At 42.7% G+C, this 26,332-nt stretch overlaps 1 protein-coding gene across 1 annotated transcript in view; it reads right to left on the bottom strand.

Annotated features, from left to right (window-relative positions):
- The window catches only part of LOC138683482 (tubulin-specific chaperone A), a 92,841-nt gene extending 71,322 nt beyond the window's left edge, over window positions 1–21,519 (bottom strand). The window contains exon 1 of the mRNA XM_069775363.1: window positions 21,422–21,519. Coding sequence (XP_069631464.1) covers window positions 21,422–21,474 — 53 coding nt within the window. The 5' untranslated portion in view covers window positions 21,475–21,519. The remainder of the gene's footprint in view (window positions 1–21,421) is intronic.
- Between the last annotated feature and the right edge of the window lie 4,813 nt (window positions 21,520–26,332).

The raw sequence follows: 26,332 nt of genomic DNA, 5'->3' as shown, positions 1-26,332 counted from the left end.
ACGAGTTTTGCTTCTTTTCCCGATTTTCTCCCCTGTCCCACTGGGTGGGGGGGGGAGTGAGTGAGCGGCTGCGTGGTGCTTAGTTGCTGGCTGGGGTTAAACCATGACATGTATCCTTTCAACTACCTTAAAATGCTATTGTATTTTTCAAATTCTTCTCAAGTGCAACTATGACATATGATAACTAAGTGGAAAGAAAGTCACCAGATATACTGAAGGCAACATAAGACAGAACTTTAGTTGAAAGAAGAGTAATTTAGAATGCAATACACAAGCAAAACCTAAAGGACAGTTAAGAATAACAAGGACTAAGAAAATAAAAAAAATGCCGGGAGGTTGAATTATGTTACAGTTAAGCAATAATACCATACCTTTAAGATGTATTCTGTATTATCAGAATAAACGCATTAATTTTGGTATACACCAAGTTCAGGGTGAATGTTCTGTTCAGAAAAGCCTCTACAAAGCTCCATAAAGTATATTATAATGCAACGGTATCTCATTGATCAGTATGAAACTGACCTCAAAAATAACTACAGCTTTGGTTCTACACTTCAAAAAAAATTCACTGTTGTCTCCCCTCAAACTCAAAAAAGTAGATGACAACATTCATTATTTACAATGTATCACTTCGATAGACTCGGATATTGAAATGTATTTTATACAGATGTAGTTGTAGAGAGTTATAAGGTCTCCCCTCCCCAAGTCCTGCACTTGGGTCATAACAATCCCATGCAATGCTACAGGCTTGTGGAAGAGTGGATGGAAAGCTGCCTGGCAGAAAAGGACCTAGGGGTGTTGGTAAACAGCTGGCTGAATATGAGCTGGCAGCATGTCCAGGTGGCCAAGAAGGCCAATGGCATCCTTGCTTGTATCAGAAATAGTGTGGCCAACAGGACTAGGGAAGCGATCATCCCTTTGAACTCAGCACTGGTGAGGCCGCACCTTGAATATTGTGTTCAGTTTTGGGCCCCTCACTACAAGAAAGACATTGAGGTGCTAGAGCATGTCCAAAGAAGGGCAACAAAGGTGGTAAAGGGTCTAGAGAACAAGTCCTATGAGGAGCAGCGGAGGGAACTAGGGTTGATGTCAGATACAGAAAATCCTGTGGTAGATTAAAAAGTCCTGTTTTAAATTAAGTTAGTTAGCCAAGATAATTCTGATCTTTTCTATTCTTCCTGTTTAATGGTGCCTCACCTGGAACACCAATTCTGATCCTTTCTATTTTTCCTGATTGATGGTGCAACCCTCTTGGCAGGAAAATGAACCATTGACCCGATACAGAGCGACTTAGCAGTCGAAGTGAGGAGGAGACACCTCCTCAAAGGACCACTGAAGACCATCTGAGACCCCCACGCATGCAGAGAAGGCATCTGATGTGTCATGGTTATGTAATCTATGCATATGCATTAGATAGTTTCAATATGTATTAGGTAGGAGTAGTTTAATAAATTAGACGAGTGTGTGAGATTGGTCTATTGCACACCAGGTAACAAATCCACTTTTAGGACAACAGGGTCGTTTAGTCTGGAGAAAAGGAGGCTCAAGGGAGACCTTATCACTCTCTACAACTACCTGAAAGGAGGCTGTAGCGAGGTGGGTGTCAGTCCCTTCTCCCAAGTACCAAGCGATAGGACAAGAGGAAACGGCCTCAAGTTGTGCCAGGGGAGGTTTAGATTGGATATTAGGAAAAAATTATTTACCGAAAGGGTTATCAAGCATTGGAACAGGCTGCCCAGGGAAGTGGTTGAATCACCATCCCTAGAGGTATTTAAAAGACATGTAGATGTGGCACTTAGGGACATGGGTGAGTGGTGGACTGGGTAGTGTTAGGTTAATGGCTGGACTCTATCTTAAGGGTCTTTTCCAACCTAAATTATCCTATGAAAACTGAAATAAGACTTCATGTAGTTGAAAACAAGGTTATCATTAGCTTTTCAACTTGAAATATTTCAGAAGCCTGACATTGTATGTGTATATTTCTTGAATTCTTGGTGGAGATTTTTTATGCTGTGTGTCAGAGGCACTGTATAAACCAAGAATTTTTCCATACTCATTTGCTGTGTACAAAGCTTGTTTGTACAAAAATATAAAGCCTTGCCAGAGTAATGGATGGAAGTACCAAAATAAACGTTTGTTTTGCTCTTTCACCATGTCCCCAAACCTCTGACCCAAAAACATTTTTATCCTATAAACTGTTTTGTCAATGACATACAGTTAGAGGTATTATCTGAGAGTCTGCTCTGCCTTTTCTATTTGTAGAAGGGTGATGTCATATATGCTCCAATTTCTGTCTCCATGCCTGCGACAGCTCTAAACTACAGCCAGTTTTATTTTTATACCAACACTATAAATCCAGTCATTTGCAATCCAGCTGCATGTTCATTAGCTGCAAAATGTAGCTGTTGAGCTTATTTCTGCTCATTCTAATCTCCTGACTTTACTCCATTTATTTGCCACTTTTGCTGCTGCTCCTTCACAAAATACAACACTGCCCCTTCTAAGATTAATTGATCATCAATTTAATCCTAATTGGGACCAATTCAGGTGGTAAATGGACCACTTTTGCTTGATTGTTAGTGAAATGTGTGCAAGCACATTGATAAGTTTTGATTATTTATCAATTACCACCAAATAAAGTAAATCTATTGAATAAATTCTAGCCTGATTGCTATAATAGAGTTTGAAAATATCACTACTTATAATGATTCTCACTAATAATCTTTTCCAACTGCAGTTGCTGGGCTGTCAGCACAACAAAGAATTCATTTTTCATAACATCAGCTGTGTATGCTGTGTATGCCTCAGCAAGCCTTCATTAATCAGGGGGCCGCTCCTCCGTAATGTATGTTGCTTTGCTCAGAAAGCCTAAAACACTTTTTCATATTTTATGTCAGTTACCAGCAATTTTAATATCTTTCCATCAAGGCATCTTGTAATAGTTAGCATATGCTACAGTAAGTGTCTTAAAGCTCCTTGAGATGAGTTAGTTATATTGCAGATACAGTTGTGTTTCGTAATGCAAACAACAAAGCCACAGGCTAATGAAAAAACATCCCTTGATCTTAATTTCTTATTGCACAGGCTAAGTCACTTATATGAAGGGCGGAGCTGAGTTTATTTTAAATGAATCTGCCAGTATGTTTTCCCAAAGTTAATGGAAATGCAACTCTCCGGAAAATAGAAAAAAGAATTAGACTCAACACGCATTCAACTACTCTAATACCGTATTTTTGAGCAATGTAGCCAGTGCCAGTTCAAATGACAAAACTAAATTGCTGTTGTCATTTTATTAAGAGTATCCACTGTGTAAGGAGCTAACTCAAGCGTGCAAAACTGTAGAAAAGCCATGCACAGTAATTTTAGCTTCCAAAGAGAAGAAAGGAAGCAGTGGCAATGCTTCATTTTACTTTGCACTGTGACTGCAGGTCTTGCCTGAGGTCACACTTCAGTAAGCGTGCACCCAACACTGCTGCAGAATTATAAATGGTCTGGAATAGAGGCCACTGTTCATTGAATTCTATTTCACTAGAAGAATATACTATCACTGAATAAGACAGATTTCTTTATTATGTGCATGAAAACCATTTTTTTCAGGCATAAGCAAGCCATTATTCAAACTTGGTAAAAGTATTCTAAACCAGTGATAAATATCTGGGTTTGTACAACAGACAACACAAAAAGTTTGTAATTGTTACTAATGTATGTATTTTACATAAAATTAGTATTTATTTTGCACATTCCTCTTTCACATCTTACCTTGAGGCTAAAGAAATTAGATTCCCATTTCCTCCCTTTCTGCTCACCCTCAGACCAGGGCATGCATTGTGCAGAATGCTGATGTTCAAAAGACAGCAAGTCAAGAATTTGGAATTTCTTAAAGCACAAGCATGATGTTTTAAACTTAACTATTCCAGACTATTTCCTCTTGTACACACAGGTATTGTGGGTGAAGCATTAGTAGTCAGAGAATCTCCTTTAGGAATTTATCTTATAAAAAAAAAAAAAAAAAATCACATACTTGCAATGTGGGTTAAGAGGGTATTTTTATACTGCATATTCTTGCTAGAGGTTAACATCTACTTTGCTAAGCTCACATGATCTTCACTTAAAAAAAAAAGTTTTACTCATTCTGACCTAAGTCACCTGAGCAGGCAGCAGGCAAGGCAGCAAACAAGCCACTCCAAAGGCTTCCGCTACTTTCATTGCAAACACAGCTTTCAGTTTTCAATAAAAAAGAAGAAAATGTTTTACTGAATTTTTCCATTTTCAAAAGTGTATATACACCAGCAAGAGAAATGTCTAACTTAGGTCCATTCTATATTGAACTCTGTATTGAAAGGGGCATTAGGGATTTCTCAAATTCCCAAAAAGACTGCTTTAGGAATTTATTTTGACTCCACATGTGTCAATTAATTAAACAGCACTAGATCTATTAATCTAATTTCTCAGAGATCCTCTGAGCCAGTTCAAGTGCTTTATGGTTTTCATGTGTCGATAGTTTACACTGGTGTCATTCTTTAGAAATTATATTTGCCAGGCAAGCACACTTCCCATTCTCTCCAAGGAGTTTGGCCACTATGTTGCCTAAGGCTCTCCCTCCTTCCTGACATAGTGTTAACAGCTGCCAGATTTCATGGACATCCACAGGAACATCTTAAACATCTAAGATGATGGGTACTTTCCTGTGCTAAAACTTATGAAAATATTATTTAGGCTTAAATATATTCTTATGATCAAACTAAGATGTCACAGCCTCAAAAAAACAAGAGCTTCATTTTTACCGTATACCTAATATCCACCAGTTCCTAAATAGGCCAAGAGTCTTCCTCTAAATTACATTTGCAAACCACTGCCCATAGTTTTATAACATAAAAAGCACCTGTATGGTTGAACTGTTCTGAAAGCAATCAGTACTTTCTTAAACCACCAACAAGATGCTGAAAAGTCTTTGAGAAGTGGCTAGAGGAACCTTCTCAGTCCAGTTTTGCTCAAGAAGTCTACAAAAGTTCCAAACATTCAAAGTCCAACACAGATCTGTTCTTTTTATTCTCTACATGTTCTCTTTATGCATACGGAATGCAAGTCAAACATTCCTGTTGCCTAAAGTCATTTCTTTGGGGAATCTGCAGCAAGACATCCCCAACCAGCTAGAAGTACAGGACCATTCCAGCACAAGCTGCTTCATCTCTTCCTCCCCCAGAACTCCAAAGTCTCAATGACTCCACCTCTAAAAAAAGCTCTCTACTTCAGTCCCACTTTAGGGCAGGGAGGGATGAAAAGTTCTATTTTCAACTTTAAGTCTTTAGGGGTTTGGTTTTTTTGTTTTGTTTTTTTAAATTATGGAAAAGAGATTATAAGTTCCTTAGTTAACTTTATTTCCATCTTAGAAAGGAAAGCATTAAGGTATTAGCAGCAAATATTAAAATTTCCCCAATAATTTTTTTTCTTTTATTAAAACAAAAATACAGATATCTATAATGTAAGCATTAATGAAATGAAAAAAGTCTTACAGGAAAACAGTGATAATTATTTTTTCCATTGTATTGAATCTGTAAGGTAACTTTACCTTAACCTGATTTCAGAATAAGCATAGGAAACATAAGAGGCTGCTCTTATGTCTACCTGAAACCTTCTGAAGCTGACTGTAACTTACTTCAAACTGAGAACAAAGATTATGAAAAATAAATTGTTTTGAGCACATAGAATAGGGTACAGCCTGCTATTTATGTACATTTTAACTGCTGCCTTAAGTGTAATGAATTAAAACTGACTTGACTTTAGTCTAAACATTACTTGCAACAACTGAAAACATCAGTGTTATCACCATTCTTCTCATACCTAGCTCAAAAACATAGCACTATATCAGCTACTAGGAAGACAATTAACTCTATCCCAGCTGAAACTAGGACACACTGTTATTCTTTGGAAGCTTTATAAAGAAAAAGTAGGGTTTTTTTCCCCACTACAGTCTGTTTTAAACAAAGATTTACAATGTATTTGTCCTGATAGTTATTATTTTTTCCAGGGTACTGCAGGGTACAGATTAACACCAATGCAAACTGTCCTGGTTTCAGCTGGGATAGAGTTAATTGTCTTCCTAGTAGCTGTTACAGTGCTATGTTTTGGGTTCAGTATGAGAAGAATGTTGATAACACTGATGTTTTCAGTTGTTGCTCAGTAGTGTTTAGACTAAGTCAAGGATTTCTCAGCTTCTCATGCCCAGCCAGCAAGAAGGCTGGAGGGGCACAAGAAGTTGGGAGGGGACACAGCCAGGACAGCTGACCCAAACTGGCCAACAGGGTATTCCATACCATGTGACATCTGGGGACATTATATTTTCTCTCCCCTGTCCAGTTGAGGAGGGGGAGTGATAGAGCAGCTTTGGTGGGCACCTGGCATCCAGCCAGGGTCAACCCACCACAAGTATAATAAATTCCATGTATTAATATTATGCACAATTATATTACAATAATTCAAAAACTGCAGTAACATTGGTGCTGTGGAAATCACTACCTGCAGAGCTTAAACTAGCACGTCCGAAATCTTCAAATTACTTATGCACATTCTTGGTTTCACTGAGGTTACATAAGCACGCACACATTACAGACCGGGGCCTAAGAGGAAAAGTCAAGGAAGGAAGGAAGGAGGAAAGAAATACAATACTTGACAGAGTTAGTGATAACTGCCATATTTTCTTAGCCATGAGTAACTGACTACTTTCCAATTTGGACAGGATCTCAAGTTTATGCATTCATTTTCTTGATAATGACAAAATCAGCATAAAAGATAAACTTTCTCTAAACGAGTGAAGATGTAACCACACACAAGTATATGCATTATTTTTACCACACATACCCCTCCCCACATCTACAACTTGCAGAACTGAGTTACCGTGACATTTTCAGGTTAAATTTGCAGGCTTGGCATTTATCAGGGACTACTACTGTGAAGAATATGAATATCAGTTACAGTTGTTTGGGGTTTTTTTGTTTGTTTGTTTTCTTAAGGTAGAAAATTATTTTAATTTTAAAATTACTTGGTTTTAACATTTTTACAGCATCTCTTTTATTAGTAAAAAAAGGCAAATTATACCATTTTGAGATTTCTCTGAATCTCCAGGGCTTCACATTCTGTCCTTGCCTCTCATTTTCCTGCTCTTGCAATATATTCCTGCAGATTTTTTTAAATCCTTGCCATAGCAACAGCTGAAGTTCAGTTCCCCTTTTGCCCTGCTAAGAAAGTCTACTTGGTTAGGGCATCATTGAATGCCAGCAGCCAGTGGGAGCATGGAGGGTGGCAGAGGGAATGAGGAATGGAAGAATCCAACAGACACAACCAAAGTGAAAGCTCTTAAGTTATGGACTACTCAGAAAACAGAAAGATGCTAGCTGGGGATGAAGTATTTGCTGAGGCACTAAAAGAAGCAACTTGGATGGCTGGGGACAAAGAGATGGGGTACTGAACCAAGAAAACTGAAAGAGCATCTCTGATGGACTGAAGACAAGAGTTAGAGAAAAGTAAAAAGTTTATCAGCCCATCCTGAAGAGGCTCTGGAGTGACAAAAATTCTGGGAGAGAATGGTACAGAATGGAACAGGGCAGAAGATGAAAATTATAAATGCTAAGGAACCCAAGAACTTTGCTTCTAGAAAACGAAAAACAAGAAATGGGGCCTCTGTTGTGGCAACAATTGGGGTTACCACAGATCACCACTTCATTTTCCCTTTTATAACCCCACACAGTCATCATCTTCAGTCAAGACCTTTGTTTTGGAGAAAAGGCATAGAATCTACTTCTCCCCCCCAAAATCTGGGGATAACCAATCAGAAGTGTTAAAGTAATCAGAGAATCATTTAGGTTGGAAAAGACCTTTAAGATCGAGTCCAACCATCATCCATGCCCACTAAACCATGTCCTGAAGTGCCTTGTCTACACTTTTTGAATACCTCCAGGGATGGTGACTCAACCACTTCCCTGGGCAGCCTGTTCCAATGCCTGACAACCCTCTCAGTAAAGAAATTTTTTCTAATATCCAACCTAAACCTCCCCGGCACAACTTGAGGCCATTTCCTCTCATCCTATCACTAGTTACTTGGGAGAAGAGACCAGTACCCACCTCACTGCAACCCCCTTTCAGGTAGTTGTAGAGAGCTCTAAGGTCTCCCCTCAGCCTCCTCTTCTCCAGACTAAACAACCCCAGCTCCCTCAACCGCTCCTCCTAAGACTTGTGCTCCAGGCCCTTAACCAACTTGGTTGCCCTTCTCTGGACATGCTCCAGCAACTCAATGTCTTTCCTGTAGTGAGGGGCCCAAAACTGAACACAGTACTCAAGGTGCAGCCTCACCAGTGCTGAGTACAGGGGAACAATCACTTCCCTGCTCCTGCTGGCCACACTATTTCTGATACAAGCCAGGATGCCATTGGCCTTCTTGGCCACCTGGGCACACTGCTGGCTCATATTCAGCCAGCTGTCAACCAGCACCCACAGGTCTTTTTCTGCCAGGCAGCTTTCCAGCCACTCTTCCCCAAGCCTGTAGCGCTGCATGGGGTTGTTGTGACCCAAGTGCAGGACCCGGCACTTGGCCTTGTTGAACCTCATACAATTGGCCTCGGCCCATCAATCCAGCCTGTCCAGATCCCTCTGTAGAGCCTTCCTACCCTCGAGCAGATCAGCCCTCCCTCCCAACCTGGTGTCATCCGCAAACTTACCGAGGATGCGCTCGATCCCCTCGTCCAGATCATTGATAAAGATATTGAACAGAACTGGCCCCAAAACTGAGCCCTGGGGGACACCACTTGTGACCGGCCACCAACTGGATTTAACTCCATTCACCATAACCCTCTGGGCTCGTCCATTCACCCAGTTTTTTACCCAGTGAAGAGTACACTTGTCTAAGCCATGAGCCGCCAGGTTCTCAAAGAGTATGCTGTGAGAGACAGTGTCAAAATGATCAAAATTAGATAGAACTAAAGTCATATTATGTGTGTAGGCAATTCACAATGCATCAGGAAAGAGACTGAATACAGTTTAAAGAAAATATGATAGGCCTCCTGATCCTGAATGAGATTTCCACCTACATGATGCATATAATTTAATAATACTTAAAGTCAAGCCAGGATGGATTAGGGTTGTTATCACAGTATCTTCTATATACAAAGCACTACCATAAGTTTAATATAATAATTTAGTTTTTCCCCATAGAGCCACATCCTAATTCATGCAAAATTATTATTTCAACTGTTTTATCCACATATTTGAATATGTGGCCCCATGCCATGGGTAAGGATGCCATGAAAAAAGTATGTACAATCAAAAACAAGACAACAGTACTACACATATGCGTAATGGCACCAAACTAGGGTTACCAAGCAACTGTAACTACAGTATTTCCAAACTTTTGAAAGACTGCTGAAAGAACATAAGTTTGCAACACCACTTTTGCATGTGTACTTGCCCAAATTATTAAAAAAAAAAAATTTCCTTCCTCCTTAACATAGCATTCCTACTGACACCTATGGTGATAAACCTGGTTGATATGTGATATAGTTCTGCCAATTAAGACGATGACATCAATAGATTACTATGGTCAGTGCACAAGACTGTTTTGCCTCAGGGGGCAGAAGATAGTTGTAAACACAAAACCAATGAGATGCCAGAATCATGCATTTCACTAGAGGCTTGTCGTGGTTTAACCCCAGCCAGCAACTAAGCACCACGCAGCCGCTCACTCACTCCCCCCACACCCAGTGGGATGGGGGAGAAAATTGGGAAAAAAGAAGTAAAACTCGTGGGTTGAGATAAGAACGGTTTAATAGAACAGAAAAGAAGAAACTAATAATGATAATACTAATAAAATGACAACACTAGTAATAAAAGTATTGGAATGTACAAATGATGCGCAGGGCAATTGCTCACCACCCGCCGACCAACACCCAGCTAGTCCCCGAGCGGCGATTCCCTGCCCCCACTTCCCAGTTCCTATACTAGATGGGACGTCACATGGTATGGAATACTCCATTGGCCAGTTTGGGTCAGCTGCCCTGGCTGTGTCCTGTGCCAACTTCTTGTGCCCTCCAGCTTTCTCGCTGGCTGGGCATGAGAAGCTGAAAAATCCTTGACATTAGTCTAAACACTACTTAGCAACAACTGAAAACATCAGTGTTATCAACATTCTTCACATACTGAACTCAAAACATAGCACTGTACCAGCTACCAGGAAGACAGTTAACTCTATCCCAGCTGAAACCAGGACAGGCTTTTATTTTTTTTTTTTAGAAGAGGTAACGGGATGGAGGACGGAACGCGAAGGAGGCAATCTTTGAGGTCTGACCATTACTAATTTAAATGCGAGATGCCTCTATAAAGGAACCAGTGTTTAGGTCTGCTCAAAAAGTAAAACAAGTGAAATCAAAAACATTTTAAAAGCAACAACGAAAACCACTATGCAATTTTCACAGCAACCACTGCACTCTTCTCACAGCTTTTTTTTTTTTTTTTTTTTTTTTTTAAATAAAATAAAAATCTGTGTAGGTACTGTTTGGTATTCCTGAAGTTTAATAGAAAGAATGCATTGAAAAAACACAAGGAAGTAGGAACCCCTTCGAACAAGTAGTTTTGTTTCTGAAGACTAGAGTCAACTTGCAATTACCCTTAAACTAAGTATCTAGGTTGGTAACTGTATGCCACAGACAGCACTGTGTAAATGGAGGGGCGCTCTTTTCTCAACCAGTTCACATAAAGCAGTTTTTATGTGGGACAGAGACTAAGTTAGTAAGTCTACAAGACTGAAGCAGCCTTCAACCGCAGGGCCAACTCAGGACTTTCTGTATCCGATCCTCATGCCAGGAACTCTACAGAAGGTACTTAAGATGTATCTCAGTAGCTCTGGACCACAATTACCACATTTGGCTAGCACTGAACCCAAGTTTACAGGCTGGGCTGTTAAGACTCCAGGACTGAGCTGGTGACAACCCTAGACAACAGCTGCACAATGCTCCTGCACTGAGACAGGGTTATTTAATTTGGATACAGAGTCAGCTTGTATTCGACAGTGCATGCAATATATTCACCCCACCTGAATCCCTGTGCTCTTGGATGTGCAGTGTAAACATTAAATAACTTTATCATGCTGACTCGGTATAGCTGAGCAGCTCTGCAGATCGTTCCTCAATACTCATGTAATATAGGATATCCCAGCCCTTCCCATTAATTGAGCTAACAAACAATTATTGCATACAATCTTCTAATTATAATGAGAATAAAGAAAGGAGACACAAGTTTCTTCTCAATATATTGATGGTAAGAATCAGGGCTTGTGCCCATGGCTAATCAGAAACAAGCAAGAAAGTGACCATAATTCATATGGTAGAGAGAAGATTGAGAAAGTTTGTGATTTACACCAGAAATAGCAAGTTTCTTGGAGTAACCAAGAAAATTAACTAGTTTTGTGCTTGAATAAGCAATAGTCACCATAAAGGAAAAGGACTATCTGCATTCTCTGCAATACTTCATACTTCACTTGCACAAAATGTATCCTGAACTCACCAGTAAAATAATTAAATTTAAAATAATTGTTTACATTTATATTTTAAAAGAAACCGACAGTTTTGAGTAACTTGCAGAACTTTCTGTGCTTAGGGGGAAAAATAATAATAGTAAGAAAAAAACATAGTGTAAGTTGCTTGGCAATGTGAGAATATTTTACGAAGAGAAAATCCAGTATCAATACCAGTGCTACAGGCAAAAGAACATCTTATGAAGATTCCATAGTTTTAGAAAGGTGTTTTTAAAAAAGGGCTGCTTCACAAAAATCAATACACTTTCCCCGTAGGTTCATAATGCAAAATTCTATAATCAAAGCTTGTAGATTTGCAATTATGGTACATCAGCCACATTTTAACAATCTTTTAACACTCTTGTTTAAGTTAAACTAACACAACTGCAATGTGAATTGTCTTGGTCTCATTCTAATCTATTGCTGTCACTTCCATTTAATCAGATGCAAACTATGGACAAACGCCAGTGCTATTTTCACATGCCCCAACTGACTTTGTTCGCAGTAGTTTTCAAAATCATTGCCAATCTGAAATGAGTACAAGATATTTTTAAAAGTGGGTTTGTTCCCCCCCCCCCCCCAATCAATTCCCTCGCTATCCAGCAGGTTGTCTGAGTTTGGATTTACTAAGAGTAAGACCATTTTGAATCACAGATTCATAGAATATCTCAAGTTGGAAGGGATCCAACTCCCTGCTCCTCACAAGACTACCTAAAACTAAACCATATGGCTAAGAGAATCATCCAGATGCTCCTTGAACTCTTGACAGGCTTGGTGCCGTGACCACTTTCCTGGGGAGCCTGTTCCAGTGACCAACCACCCTCTCGGTGAAGAGCCTTTTCCTAACGTCCAGTCTGAACTTCTCCTGACACAGCTTCATTCCATTTCCATGTGTCCTATCCCCGGTCACCAGAGAGAGGAGATCAGCACCTCCCCCTCCACTGCCCCCCTTGAGGAAGTTGTAGACTGTGATGAGGTCACCCCTCAGCCTTCTCTTCTCCAAGCTGAACAAGCCAGGTGACCTCAGCTGCTCCTCATGAGTCTTGCCCTTGAGACCTTTCACCATCTTGGTCACCCTCTTCTGGACACACTCTAATAGTTTGATGTCCTTCTTATATTGAGGGGCCCAAAACTGCACACAGTACTCGAGGTGGGGCTGCACCAATGCAGTGTAGAGGGGGACAATCACCTCCCTCGACCGGCTAGCTATGCTGTGCTTGATGCACCCCAGGACCCGGTTGGCCCTTTTGGCTGCCAGGGCACACTGTTGACTCATATTCAACTTGCCATCAACCCAAACCCCCAGATGTCTTTCCGCAGGGCTGCTCTCCAGCCTCTTGTCCCCCAATTTGTACATATAACCAGGATTACCCCGTCCCAGGTGCAGAATCCAGCACTTGCTCTTGTTAAATTTCATATGGTTGGTGATTGCCCAGCTCTCTAGTCTATCCAGATCTCCCTGTAAGACCTCTCTACCCTTGAGGGAGTCCACAGTTCCTCCTAATTTAGTATCATTGGCAAACTAATTTAATGCACATTTGATTCCTGCGTCCAGATCATTTATAAAAACATTAAAGAGCACTGGTACTAAAACTGAGCCCTGGGGAACCCCACTGGTGATTGGCTGCCAGCCTGATGTAACCGCATTTACTATAACCCTTTGAGCCTGACCCATCAGCCAATTGCTCACCCATCATATTATGGACTTGTCTAGCTGTATGCTGGACATTTTGTCCAGAAGGATACTGTGAGAGACAGTATCAAAAACTTTGCTAAAATCAAAAAAAACCCACATCTACTGGCTTCCCTTGGTCAACTAGATGGGTGACCTTGTCATAAAAGGACATTAAGTTAGTTAAGCAGGACTTTCCCCTTGTGAAAGCACGCTGGCTACGACCGACTGCATTGTCTCTCAAGTGTTTTTCAGTAACTCCCAGAAAAACCTTCTCCATAATTTTACCAGGCACTGAAGTGAGACTGACAGGCCTGTAATTACCAGGGTCTTCCTTCTTACCCTTCTTGAAAATTGGGACAACATTTGCCAGCTTCCAGTCAACTGGGACCTCTGCAGATTCCCGAGACCATTGAAAAATAATGGAGAGAGGTCCCGCAATGACATCGGCCAGCTCTTTCAGTACCCTGGGATGAACCCCATCAGGCCCCATAGATTTATGCACATCCAGCTAGAGCAACAAGTCTCAAACAAGTTCAGGGTCAGCTGGGAATTTATCATCCCCCTAGTCATGGTCTTCCAAACACAGGGCTCCAGGGCCCATCATTGGTGTTAAAGACAGAGGTGAAGAAGGCATTAAACGTCTCTGCTTTGTCTACATCCCTATTTGTGAGGTGATTGACCTCCTCAAGTAATGCACCAACGTTATCCCTGATCCTCACTTTGAGGTGATTAAACAGAAGCATTGCTTGTTAGGACATAAGCTACAAGTACAGCAAACATTATTATTCATGCTCATCAAATCTACTTTTTTGAAAGACTGGCTAATCAAAGTATGCAATCACCAAGAGCCTGGCTGTGGCAGGTACACCCCCCCCCCCCCTCCCCTGACAGGAAACAAAACTCCTCCAAGCAGGGAGGAGAGGAAAAAAAAACCCAAACCCTAGAGGCCACAGGTTGAAAGTTGAACTGGCCAATCGAGATGCGCCAGGTACACTGAAGTGACCTTTTGGCCAATAGGGATTAAAATGACCACAGATCAGATTCGACAAGGCTATAAACAGGGTCCCACCAGAGGACATTTTGAATCAGCCCTCCTCAGAGCAGCAAGTCTGCAGTCAGGGATTCTCCCCTTGGGTCAGGACGCTGCCCTAGGTAACTCCTTGAGGTTGAGAGCCCTCATCATTTTGGTGAGTGATATGCACATTTTGAGTCATCATTTTAAATCTTAAGAATTCTTAAGTTGGCTGTGTAGTACTAATTCCCCTTACTTGATTGAGCCTGTGGTTTACAAACGTGACCGGAGTTCTAACTAACTTTTTACTGAAGAATAAGTGTGAGTTTTAACACCTGTTGGATTTGATTGTGCATGCCTCCATAACACTGGTTATCTGATTTGTCAGAAAAAACAAAAGGTTCTCCCCATTCCTAGTTCAAATTTCTATCATTGATACATCCCCATATAAGCAGCAGGAAAGTAAGTAAAGTATCCACAGCCTGAATATTGTCTCTCAAGAGGGGTACACAAAGAATATATGATATACAGCTAATAAATAAATAAATAATCCCACATTAAACAGCTGCTTTTTTCTTAGTTTGAAAAAAGTGACGAGTTCAGTAACTGATGAGAGAAAAGAATGGGCTACAGCAGATAATTAAAAAAAGACAAATGAAGTGTCAAAAAAGTTCAATACATCCTAATGGTTCTTGACCCTTATTTTATATATTCATAGCCTAAGCATTGAACGTGCTTGAAAATCAGTATTACAGGCTAAATTCAATGCACTTTTCTAAATAGCAAATTCACAAAAAACTAAGGAAAATTAATTGAAGTATTAAGTCAGTCACTTTATAGCATGTTTAATAAGCCTCTACATGAGTCCTCTCACACACTAGGAATAAATACCTATATAGTTGCTCTAGTCCCAAATGAGAAGACAATATTAATGATCCTAAGTTGACTCAAGTCACATGCACACCCACTATAGTACAGAACTAGGCTTCTAGTTAGAGAAGTGTGATGGGTTAACCCTGGCTGGATGCCAGGTGCCCACCAAAGCCATTCTATTACTCCCCCTCCTCAGCTGGACAGGGGAGAGAAAAATATAACAAAAAGCTTGTGGGTCGAGATAAGGACAGGAGAGATCACTCACCAATTACCGTCACGGGCAAAACAGACTCAGCTTGGGGAAAATTAACTCAATTTATTACAAATCAACCAGAGTAAGGTAATGAGAAATAAAACCAAATCTCAGAACACCTTCCCTCCACCTCTCCCTTCTTCCCAGGCACAACTTCACCCCCGGATTTCTCCACCAACCCCCCCAGCGGCACAAGGGGGACAGGGATGGGGTTTACGGTCATCACACATTATTTTCTGCCCCTTCATCCTCCTCAGGGGGAGGGCTCATCACACTCTTCCCCTGCTCCAGCGTGGGGTCCCACCCACGGGAGACAGTCCTCCACAAACTTTCTCCAATGTGGGCCATTCCCACGGGCTGCAGTTCTTCACGAACTGCTCCAGCATGGGTCCTTTCCACAGTGTGCAGTCCTTCAGGCACAGACTGCTCCAGCGTGGGTCCCCCACGGGGTCACAAGTCATGCCAGAAAACCTGCTCCGTGGGCTCCTCTCTCCACAGATCCGCAGGTCCTGCCAGGAGCCTGCTCCAGCACAGGCTTCCCACAGGGTCACAGCCTCCTTCGGGAACCCACCTGCTCCGGCGTGGGGTCCTCCACGGGCTGCAGGTGGATATCTGCTCCACCATGGACCTCCATGGACTGCAGGGGGACAGCCTGCCTCACCAGGGTCTTCACCACGGGCTGCAGGGAAATCTCCGCTCCGGCGCCTGGAGCATCTCCTCCCCCTCCTTCACTGACCTTGGTGTCTGCAGGGTTGTTTCTCTTACATGTTCTCACTCCTCTCTCTGGCGGCTGTTTCTCTCTGTCCCAACTTTTTTTTCCTTCTTAAAAATGTTATCACAGAGGCGTTACCACTATCGCGGATTGGCTCGGCCTTGGCTGGCGGCGGGTCCGTCTTAGAGCCAGCTGGTATGGGCTCTCTCAAACACAGGGGAAGCTTCCAGCAGCTTCTTACAGAAGCCACCCCTGTAACCCCCCCCCCCCCCCCGCTACCAAAACCTTGCCACACAAAACCAATACAAGAAGGAAGGGTGGAGTGGGACAGAGCTATGCCTCTTCTTGCATCTGCATGCAACTGTCACAGAAGTGGGAGCTGCTGCTGTATCATCTCCCCCACAAGGAGTGTAAGATAACTTTTTTTTTTAAAGTTACCTTCACTTACAGTATGCCAGCTGCTGCACAGTGACTGCACACATGCATATTGTTATCACACAAGCTGTTTACTTGCTTATTCACACAGCCATTCTTCAAAAGCAAATCTGAATCCTGCTGACTCCACTTGTATAATTTCCCCAGATGTTTTCATCACTTTCTTTATACTAGCTCTGAAATGTATACAGCAGCGTGGCAAGCTGATCCAGGCAGGCCTCATCCTTCAAAGTAACTTTTTCTTTTTACATCTGGATTATTTTTCAGTGGATCAGCTCCCTGAAATATAGAGATACGTGGCCACCTAAGTCCTTGTGCTGGGCAGGAAGCTGTAACACAGCAGCTCAGATTTAGATTAGCTTAAGCCACCTTGGACCAACACCAAGTCTTCTCCTGTCACAACTGGCAATTGTTTCACCCCAGAGGAATGCCCACCTATACAGTGCCCCTGAAACATAATGTAATTTATTAAGCATTGTTTTTAAAAGGCAACAGGATTTGTATTAGGCTCACAAAATATTTCTTAGGAATAGTTAGACTTTGCCCAGACTTGTCTTGGCCAGCCTAGAGCTTTCTTTTACTTGTTTAACTGTAACTGCTATTATGCCTAGGTAACAATCACCTACTTGGTTTTAGTTTTTGCTCAGCTTTGTACAATTGCGTGGTATAACACTGCTGTATTGATTTTTTTGTTACTAACAAGAATGAGCTATCTCTGATTTAGAATAAAAATGCAGCAGAAACGATCAAAACTGATGAGAGTAGGAGCATGGGGTAACAGCATAGCCCTTGAAAACACAGGCACAGGAAGATGCTGAAATGCCCCAATGCTATAAACAACTCACCAATAGTCAAGTACTGGTCATCAAAGAAATGCAACCCTGAGATAGGTAAAACCAGTTTTAGGATAACAAAGAAAAACTGTTCAACACATGCAAAACACCATATACAGTAAACTCAGATAAAGTGTGGAGTACAAAACAATGAAGAAAAACTAAGATGTGGATTTTTATATGCATTTCTATATGCAGACTCAGAGAAGCACAAAACCATCAACATCATACTCCTCTCAGCAAAGAATTCAAGATGCTGATGACTTGCTTGAATTTGTCCCCTCCCCACTACCAAATTTAGCCAGTGGCCTTAGGACCCAGAGAGACAGCAAAAAGGCAAGTATAACATCAGGGAAAGGGTGCTATTAGAAACAAAAGTAGAAACATTAGAAGCTTTGTGTCTATTAATTTTGACTGTATATAATTTGAACTATGTTAGTATCATTGTAACTGAACTAATATCCAGTGGGAATTTAAGCAATCTACTCTAACTTGGATGCAACAAACTAGTAACAAAATCAAAACCAGCATCCATGGATTTCCATAAATCAAGTGAACAAACAGAAGAGCCACGCTAAGCAGTAAAGAAATTGCTCACACAGGATAACAACACTACTAACTTCTACTCTCTCATTCTCAGCTCTCAGACTCACTTAAACTGGAGCAGCAGAGAAATTCAGATGAAGAACATGCAAGCTAATCTCAGAGCTAGAAGCACTAAGGACAGTGGTATACAGACACTGAGCTAGCTCCGTGCTAGCATCATTAAACCACTTCCAGGTCCAGAGAGACATAGCCACATGGTACAGCATTCACCATGTGAACATGCAGGCCTGCACCAGCTCTGACCAGGATCTCCACACAGTTGTTCATTGCCTTATGTAGACTTTCCCTCTCTGTTTCCCAGTCTATAAACATGAGGAAAAAGCTTGTTCAGGTAACTTCTGTGATGATTTATTATTAAGCAATTGTCGTGGTTTAGCCTCAGCTGGTAACTAAGCACCACACAGCCACTCACTCCCCCCACCCAGTGGGATGGAGGAGAGAATTGGGGGAGGGGAAAAAAAAAAAAAAAAAGGTAAAACACTCATGGGTTGAGATAAAGACAGTTTAATAGAACAGAAAGGAAGAAACTAATAATGATAATAATAAAATTACAATACTAATAATAAAAGGATTGGAATATACAAACCAAGTGATGCACAATGCAATTGCTCACCACCCACCAACCAATGCCCAGTTAGTTCCAGAGCAGCAATCCCTCTCCCAGACCAACTCCCCCCAGTTTATGTACTGGGCATGACGTCACATGGTATGGAATATTCCTTTGACCAGTTTGGGTCAGCTGTCCTGGCTGTGTCCCCTCCCAACTTCTTGTGCCCCTCCAGCCTTCTTGCTGGCTGGGCATGAGAAGCTGAAAAATCCTTTACTTTAGTCTAAACACTACTGAGCAACAACTGGAAACATCAGTGTTATCAACATTCTTCTCATACCCAACTCAAAACATAGCACTGTACCAGCTACTAGGAAGACAATTAACTCTATCCCAGCTGAAACCAGGACAGCAATGGTCATCTGAAGTGCTGTTCTGTATTACCACACAGTTCTCTCAGTAAAACTATCAAACAGCAGCAATAAGCCAGTACAGAAACATCCACAAATTACAAATTCTACAAAAGTAAAATTGAGTCTTATTAGATTGTGGTGGGTTGACCCTGGCTGGGTGCCAGGTGCCCACCAAGCCGCTCTAGCACTCCCCCTCCTCAGCTGGACAAGGGAAAGAAAATATAACAAAGGGTCATGGGTCGAGATAAGGGCAGGGAGAGATCACTCACCAATTACCATCACAGGCACAACAGACTCAACTTGGGGAAATTAACTCAATTTATTGCCAAAAGTCAGAGTAGGGTAATGAGAAATAAAACCAAATATTAAAACACATTCCCCCCCACCACTCCCTTCTTCCCAGGCACAACTTCACTCCCAACTTTCTCTTACCCCCCCCCCCCCCAAATGGCACAGGAGGATGGGGAATGGCAGTTGCAGTCAGTTCATCACATGTTGTCTCTGCCGCTCCTTCCTCCTCACACTCTTCCCCTGCTCCAGTGTGGGTCCTTTCCACGGGTGCAGTCCTTCAGGAACAGACTGCTCTAGCGTGGGCTCCTGTCCACAGGGTCACAGGCCCTGCCAGGAGCCTGCTCCAGCATGGGCTTCCCACAGGGTCACAGCCTCCTTCAGGCACATCCACCTGCTGCAGCGTGGGGTCCTCCATGGGCTGCAGGTGGATATCTGCTCCACCATGGACCTCCATGGACTGCAGGGGGACAGCCTGCTTCACCATGGTCTTCACCACAGGCTGCAGGGGAATCTTTGCTCTGGCACCTGGAACACCTCCTCCCCCTCCTTCTTCACTGACCTTGGTGCCTGCAGGGTTTTCTCTCACATATTCTCACTCCTCTCTCCAGCTACTGTTGCACAGCAGTTTTTTTTCCCCTTTCTTAAATATGTTATCCCAGAGGTGCTACCACTGTTGCTGATTGGCTCAGCCTTGGCCAGCAGGAGGCCCATCTTGGAACCAGCTGGCACTGGCTCTGTAGGACATGAGGGAAGCTTCTGGCATCTTCTCATAGAAGCCACCCCTGTAGCCCCCTCCTCCGCTATCAAAACCTTGCCATACAAACCCAATATATAGATACAAGAGTTTTTTCAAAAGTATCTAGACACCAATAAATTATACTTTTGGCTGACAGAAAGAATAGAGAGACTGAAAAAAATGTTAACCTAAGTAAATCTAGTTTTCCCACACCTCAGAATACTTTGTCTACAAGAACTGACACAAACCACCATCCACTTACAAATGCAAAGAGAACATTTACAATGTTCCTGTCCAACAAACCCATAACACAGGTCACAAAAGGGACCCAGAGCAAGAAGCAGTCACCAAGCTGCTCAATCAGACCACACTAAAACTTTCTAGCTTAAAAATACCACACAAGTTCATGATTTGCACGCCCTACAGTGACAGGAAACAGGACCTTACAATCATATAATCAATTTCTTGCTTGCTACAGTACTTGAGAACTGCTCCCCATTTTGAGGTTTTGTTTTGGTTGGGGTTTTTTTTTTTGAGAACATAAAGTGTCTTTATCTAGCATAAACGTAATGATAAACCTGTATCCATTTTACTTCTCTAGTCTTGAAGTCAAATCCTTAAAAGCTAATCAGGTATTAGAAAGTATACCCATTTTACTGTTAGTCTTTTACTAACTGAATTTTAAAAAGTCATAATACAGAGTTGATTGTATGAAACTGGACTATTTAACATCCTGGTCCAGCACACATACTAATTCCTGTCTCTCCCTGAACCAGTGCAGTCTTTGTAGGGTGCAGCCTTAATAAACCCCACTGTGACCAAATATTTAATATCAAAGCCTTGTGCTTACAGTCATAATAAGAGGGATTCAGGCAGATAAACTGCAACTTTTCTTAAAAACGAAGACTGTGTTAAAACTAGACAAAACCGAGACTCAGGTGTGAGCTTACCATCGGTTTTGCAGTGTGAACTATCGATTCAAAAATATCCCATTCAACATTTGTTTTGTTAAAATAGGTAAGACTTCCTGCCTCTGCGAGGTATACAGCGAGACTGCCCTGTACACTGACGAGGCAGCGTGACAAAAACCCCCCGTTTAACTGCGGTCTCGGGAAAGGCCTTTTCCTGACGACGGTGCACAAGGGGAAGAAACCAGCAGTCATGGCAGAACTTGTGCCACAGCCACCCTCCGGCACATCTTGGCAGCCCCACCCCACCGCAAAACACCCCAGCGCAACAACAACTCCCAGACCCCGCAGCAGACACGGCCGGCAGCGCACGAAGCCCCGCTCGCAGCTCCTCCGCTCGGCCCGGCGGAGCTCCCGGGGGCCGCGTCGGCGGCAGGGCCCCCTCCCCGCTCAGGGCGACGGGGAGTACCCTCAGAGCTCGCAGCAGGCCCGAGCCCGCTTTCCCCCTCCAGAGCGGCGGGACCACCTTCAGCCTCTCTCAACGGCTTCCCCCCCCACGCACGCACTCACCGCCTCACGACACCGGTCTTGATCTTGATCTGCCTCAAGCGCGGATCGGCCATGACGGGGCTGATAGAGGAGCAGCACAGACTGGGCCCTAGTAGCGCAGGGACTGCACAGCCCAATCCCGCGCATGCGCCAAGCCACCAGCCTGGACGGCACTACTGGGAGCGGAGCTCTACATCCCTCCCTCCTTCGCCCGGTGGAGGCGTCCCCATAACGACCAGCAAGGGCCGGGCCGGGCCGGGCCGGACCGGACCGGACCGGGTGCGAGCGGGCTCCGCGGGCGCGCAGTAGTCTGCGTGGGGCTGCGACCACTCCTCGAGCGGCCAAGTGTAATTCACCATTTCTTAATAAGCACACACGAAAAAAAGTCTGAATCCACCCTCAGATGCAGCAATAGGAGTTATTCTGAGGTATGTTATATACTGACAGAGCCAATTTTTTATATAACAATATATTTATTGAGAATAGCAAGCAAGCAGCGCTGGGCGGCCGGGGAGTCCATGCTCTACCAACGGCTCGCAACTTTATGTTATAGTTACATTTCTTATATACAGTTCATGCACCCCTTTTTTGTAAGTCTCTGCCTTGTCCTGCTTCCTCTTTCTTCACTCGTGCAGGTTTGTTACTAGGCAGATTCGGTCCATCTTCTCAAGGGCGAGTGTCTTTTGATGTAGAATGTCTTTTGATGTGGAGAAGTGCAGTCCTGGCAGAGTTAATCCCCTTATCTGGTAAATTGTAGCCGTTGTCTTTTCCCTCCTTATCTAGTAAGTTATAGCTGTTGTTCTTTTCCCTCCTTAACTAGTAAGTTATAGCCGTTGCCCTTTTCCCGTGACTTTTACGCACCATTTAAGCAAGCCTTGTTATTTACACAAGGCATCTGCTAAATCTCAATATGTCTCTTCCCCCTTCCCGATTGGTATGTAAGCCTTATTGTCTTTTAATTCAACACGAATTACACAATGTTAGGGAACAATTTGGTTCCCTGTCGATTACAGTCCCCCGTTTTCCTTTTTGGTACTAGCATTAATTCGTGTTTCCAATCTAATAAGAGTCCTTTTAATTGGAGTCATTTCTGATTCTGATTCAATTTCTTTTACTTCATCTAAGTTATTATATTGTTGCCTCAATACCATTAACCGGATTGATTCTATCCTGCTTTGAACAAGGGCTATAACTTTATTTAAAATACATGGACCAAAAGTTAAGGTTAGCAGTAATATTATTAGGGGTCCTATCAAGGTTGAAATTAGGGTGGTCATCCAGGGTGATTGGTTAAACCATGATTCAAACCATCCTTGTTGGGCTTCTCTTTCTCGCTTCCTTTGGGCAATTCCTTCTCGTGCTTTGGCCAGGGAGTCCCGAACTACCCCAGTGTGGTCTGCATAAAAACAGCATTCTTCTCCCAGAGCGGCGCACAACCCTCCTTGCTGTAAAAATAATAAATCTGACCCCCTTCTATTTTGTAAAACTACTTCGGACAAGGAGGTAAGGGATTTTTCTAAATACGAAATTGACTTTTCAATTCGTTCCAGGTCCTCATCCACTGCTGCCCTTAAAGAAGTTAACCCTTGATTTTGTTGTATAATGGAAGTTATCCCTGTTGCTGCCCCGGTTACCCCTAAGCCAATAAGAGTGGCTATAGTAATTGCTGTTATGGGTTCCCTCTTCCTGATTCTATGTTCTCTATCTTCCCAATAGGCATACAGATTACTTTCCTGATGGTGTAGTATCCTTGGGATAACTGTAACTTGGATACAGTATTCTTTTTTCTTGTTAAAAACGTTTAGGGACAGACATGGAGTGAGGCCTGTTTTGGAGCAAATCCACCATCCCCCTTTACCCGGTATGACCCACTTATTATCTGTCGTTTTGCTTACCTTCTTTATCCATGAGCTACAAAGCCCCTTTTTTGCACGGGGGACTCTCCCTAAACATATTCCTTTTCCCCTCACTTGTTTTAAAGTAATGCCAATTCTTCTTTCTTCCCACCGGCACTGTAGGGGATTGGCCTGGTTCGTGAGGTTATAAGGGGTGTTCATTCCTATGGCTTCATAAAAAGGAGGCTTAGTGTCATAGCATAACCAACAAGCAACAGTAGCATTAGGGTTCGTATGGTTGAGGGCTTGATAAGCAGCTTGGACTAACTTCCATAATGGGTCAACATGGCTACCTCGGGTGGGTTCTGAGGTCCAAGGGGATAGGTTGGATATAGTTATATCAGGTTCCTTCTTTGGGCTCGATTCGGCTCCTTTTATGATTTTATTTGGACCTATGGCCTGAGAATTTGGGATTTCTCTCTTTTGAATAAGAATTAGTCCTCCTCTATCTGTGTTAGGCTCCCAATATCTGACTCCCCAAGTTTTTCCCAGTACCCACCCGGGGTCCTCTGGTGACGTGACATTTAGGACTAAATATGAACAATTACTTAATATGACTGTTCTACGGGGAGCCAACTGTATGGAGTCTTCATACCTAGGTGGCTTGCACCCGCGCGGTCCCCATTCGACTTTCAAAAATTTGTCCCTTACGGGGGGAGTCCAAGCTGATGCAATTGTAACACAGTCCCAATAAGCACAGTAATATTGGTTAGGTGTATTGCAATACCCCTTCCCTGGATTAGAACTAGGACAAAAATAAAAGGGCTTTTCGTTCAAGCATGGACTTATGGGAGCCAGAGTACAAAGTGGGGTGGTAAAACTGGGGGACCCTGCAGTAATTTTCTTTTGGATAATTGTGGAATCTTCCCATCTTGACAGAGTCCATTCGTATGGCTGATGGGGATTTTTTCCTTGTATTGTGCCCATCCATCCCAAAACTAGTAATTTTACATTTCTAAGGCCTAAAATTACATAAAGTAAAAGCATTAAAGCTTGATCCCAACGTCTAGGGAGCAGTGGTGGTATCCATGGACCAGTGTGGGTATTATTTTCCCAACTTAATATATCATCGTAAGGTGTCTTTTTTATACCCCAAGATCCTTGCCTTTTCGTGTCCTTAATTTTTAAATCCTTTAGGTCATTGTGGAGCGAGGTTGGGTCAGTGGGAAACGTTAGGGTGTTTTCAACTTGGTAGCGCTTACTATATGGGTCTGCAGCTCCATATTTAAGGCAGCTCGTCATCAACAGTCCCCACAGCAGTACATTTCTGCCTCCTCCGTCTACTCGGTTGCTTCGAGCAACGGGGTGTACCATCTTCTCGGCAGCAAATGTATTCTTCAGGGGAGCACTTGTTAGGCCACTTGGCCTGTCTTATTCTGTAGGCGCTCCAATTTTTATCTTTCACTTCCCACAAGTAGCAACTCACTCCCACGACCGTTTTTCTACAATTTATGTCAGTTATTATTGTTACGTTAGGGCAAGGTTCGTTTGAATGATAACCATATCGTTCGGGATGTATCCCTTTTATAAATATTTCCCACCACTCAGTGGAATCCTTCTCAATTTTCCTACTAAAACCCCTAGGCATAAGGCCTTGTCAGTCAATTGTCTTTCCCGATCGTGACACTCCTGACAAACCCCTCTGGGGGAATACCCGTAACAGCAATGGCTCCACCACTTTCCCTGACACACTATACCCTTATAACATACAAAGAGGTAACAATTACAACCCAGGTTTACACAGTTAATGATCACAGGTTCATTCATCAGTTCTTTCTTCTCAAGGTGACTTTTAGATCTTCCGGCTTGTTGACCACTTCCCAATGCGATGTGCGGATTGGTCCCTTAACTCGAGTCGCATGGGTCCAGCCTTTTTCTGCCGTCCTGATGGCTGTATCTGTAGTTAAGAGAACAAGAAACGGACCTTCCCAGCGGGGGTTTAAAGATGTCTCTCTCCACGTTTTTATTAATACTTGGTCTCCAGGCTCAATTTTATGGATGGGGAATCCCAGGGGGACCGTCTGTTCCACTATTCCTTTTTGACGGTTGTCCCTTATGATCCTCGCTAAGGTAGTTATGTATGTACTGATAGATGCATCTTCAACTTTGGGGTGTTGTATTTGGATTCCATGGGAATAAGGCATTCCATATAACATTTCATAGGGAGATAACCCCGTGTTAGTCTGGGACCTTGTCCTGATGTTTAATAAAGCTAATGGCAAACATTTAACCCATGACATTCTGGTCTCTATCATTAGTTTTGTTAGTTGTGTCTTAATAAGCCCATTCATCCTCTCTACTCTCCCTGAACTCTGCGGATGCCATGGGGTATGGAATTCCCACCTAACTCCTAGAGCCTCTACTGTTTCCTTTAATACTTTAGATGTAAAATGCGTTCCCTGGTCCGAATCGATAGCTATAACCATACCAAATCTAGGAATAACTTCTTCTAGCAAATGTTTAACTACCATTCTAGTAGTAGCTTTCGCAGTGGGATATGCTTCTACCCAATGGGTGAGTTGGTCTACTATTACCAAAAGATATCGGTATCTTCCTACTTTAGGTAACTCTGTAAAATCTACTTGGATCCTCTCAAAAGGTCTGCAGGCCAATTTTCTCCCTCCAAGGGATTTTGCCCTAAAGTTAGATCTGTTCACCTTTTGACAAGTTAAACACCCTTGAACCTCTTGTTTTGTCAGATCATATATGCCTATGCACCCATAGTATTTTAAAAATTGATCAGATAGGGCTTGGGTTCCCCAATGGGTGGTCTGATGTAGTCTAGAAATTATATGTTTAGCATAAGCTTTTGGTAACATTTCTCGTCCATCTGGGAGGATCCATTTATCATCCTTCTGGACAATCCCTAAGGCCTGAAATTTCTGTATTTCCTCTTTAGTAAAGACCTTTTCCTTCTGCTCAGTCAAGGTTTTAATGGGCATTGCTTCTATCTCTCGGGCGGTTGAGGCTGCCTTCTTTGCTTCATAGTCGGCCCGGTTATTCCCTCTAGTATAAAAATCCTGTCCTTTTTGGTGCC

This window comes from Haliaeetus albicilla, chromosome W (assembly GCF_947461875.1).
Source record: "Haliaeetus albicilla chromosome W, bHalAlb1.1, whole genome shotgun sequence".
NCBI lineage: Eukaryota > Metazoa > Chordata > Aves > Accipitriformes > Accipitridae > Haliaeetus > Haliaeetus albicilla.
Note: the sequence above shows the minus strand (reverse complement) of the source record. Positions and strands in the feature narration are given on the sequence as shown.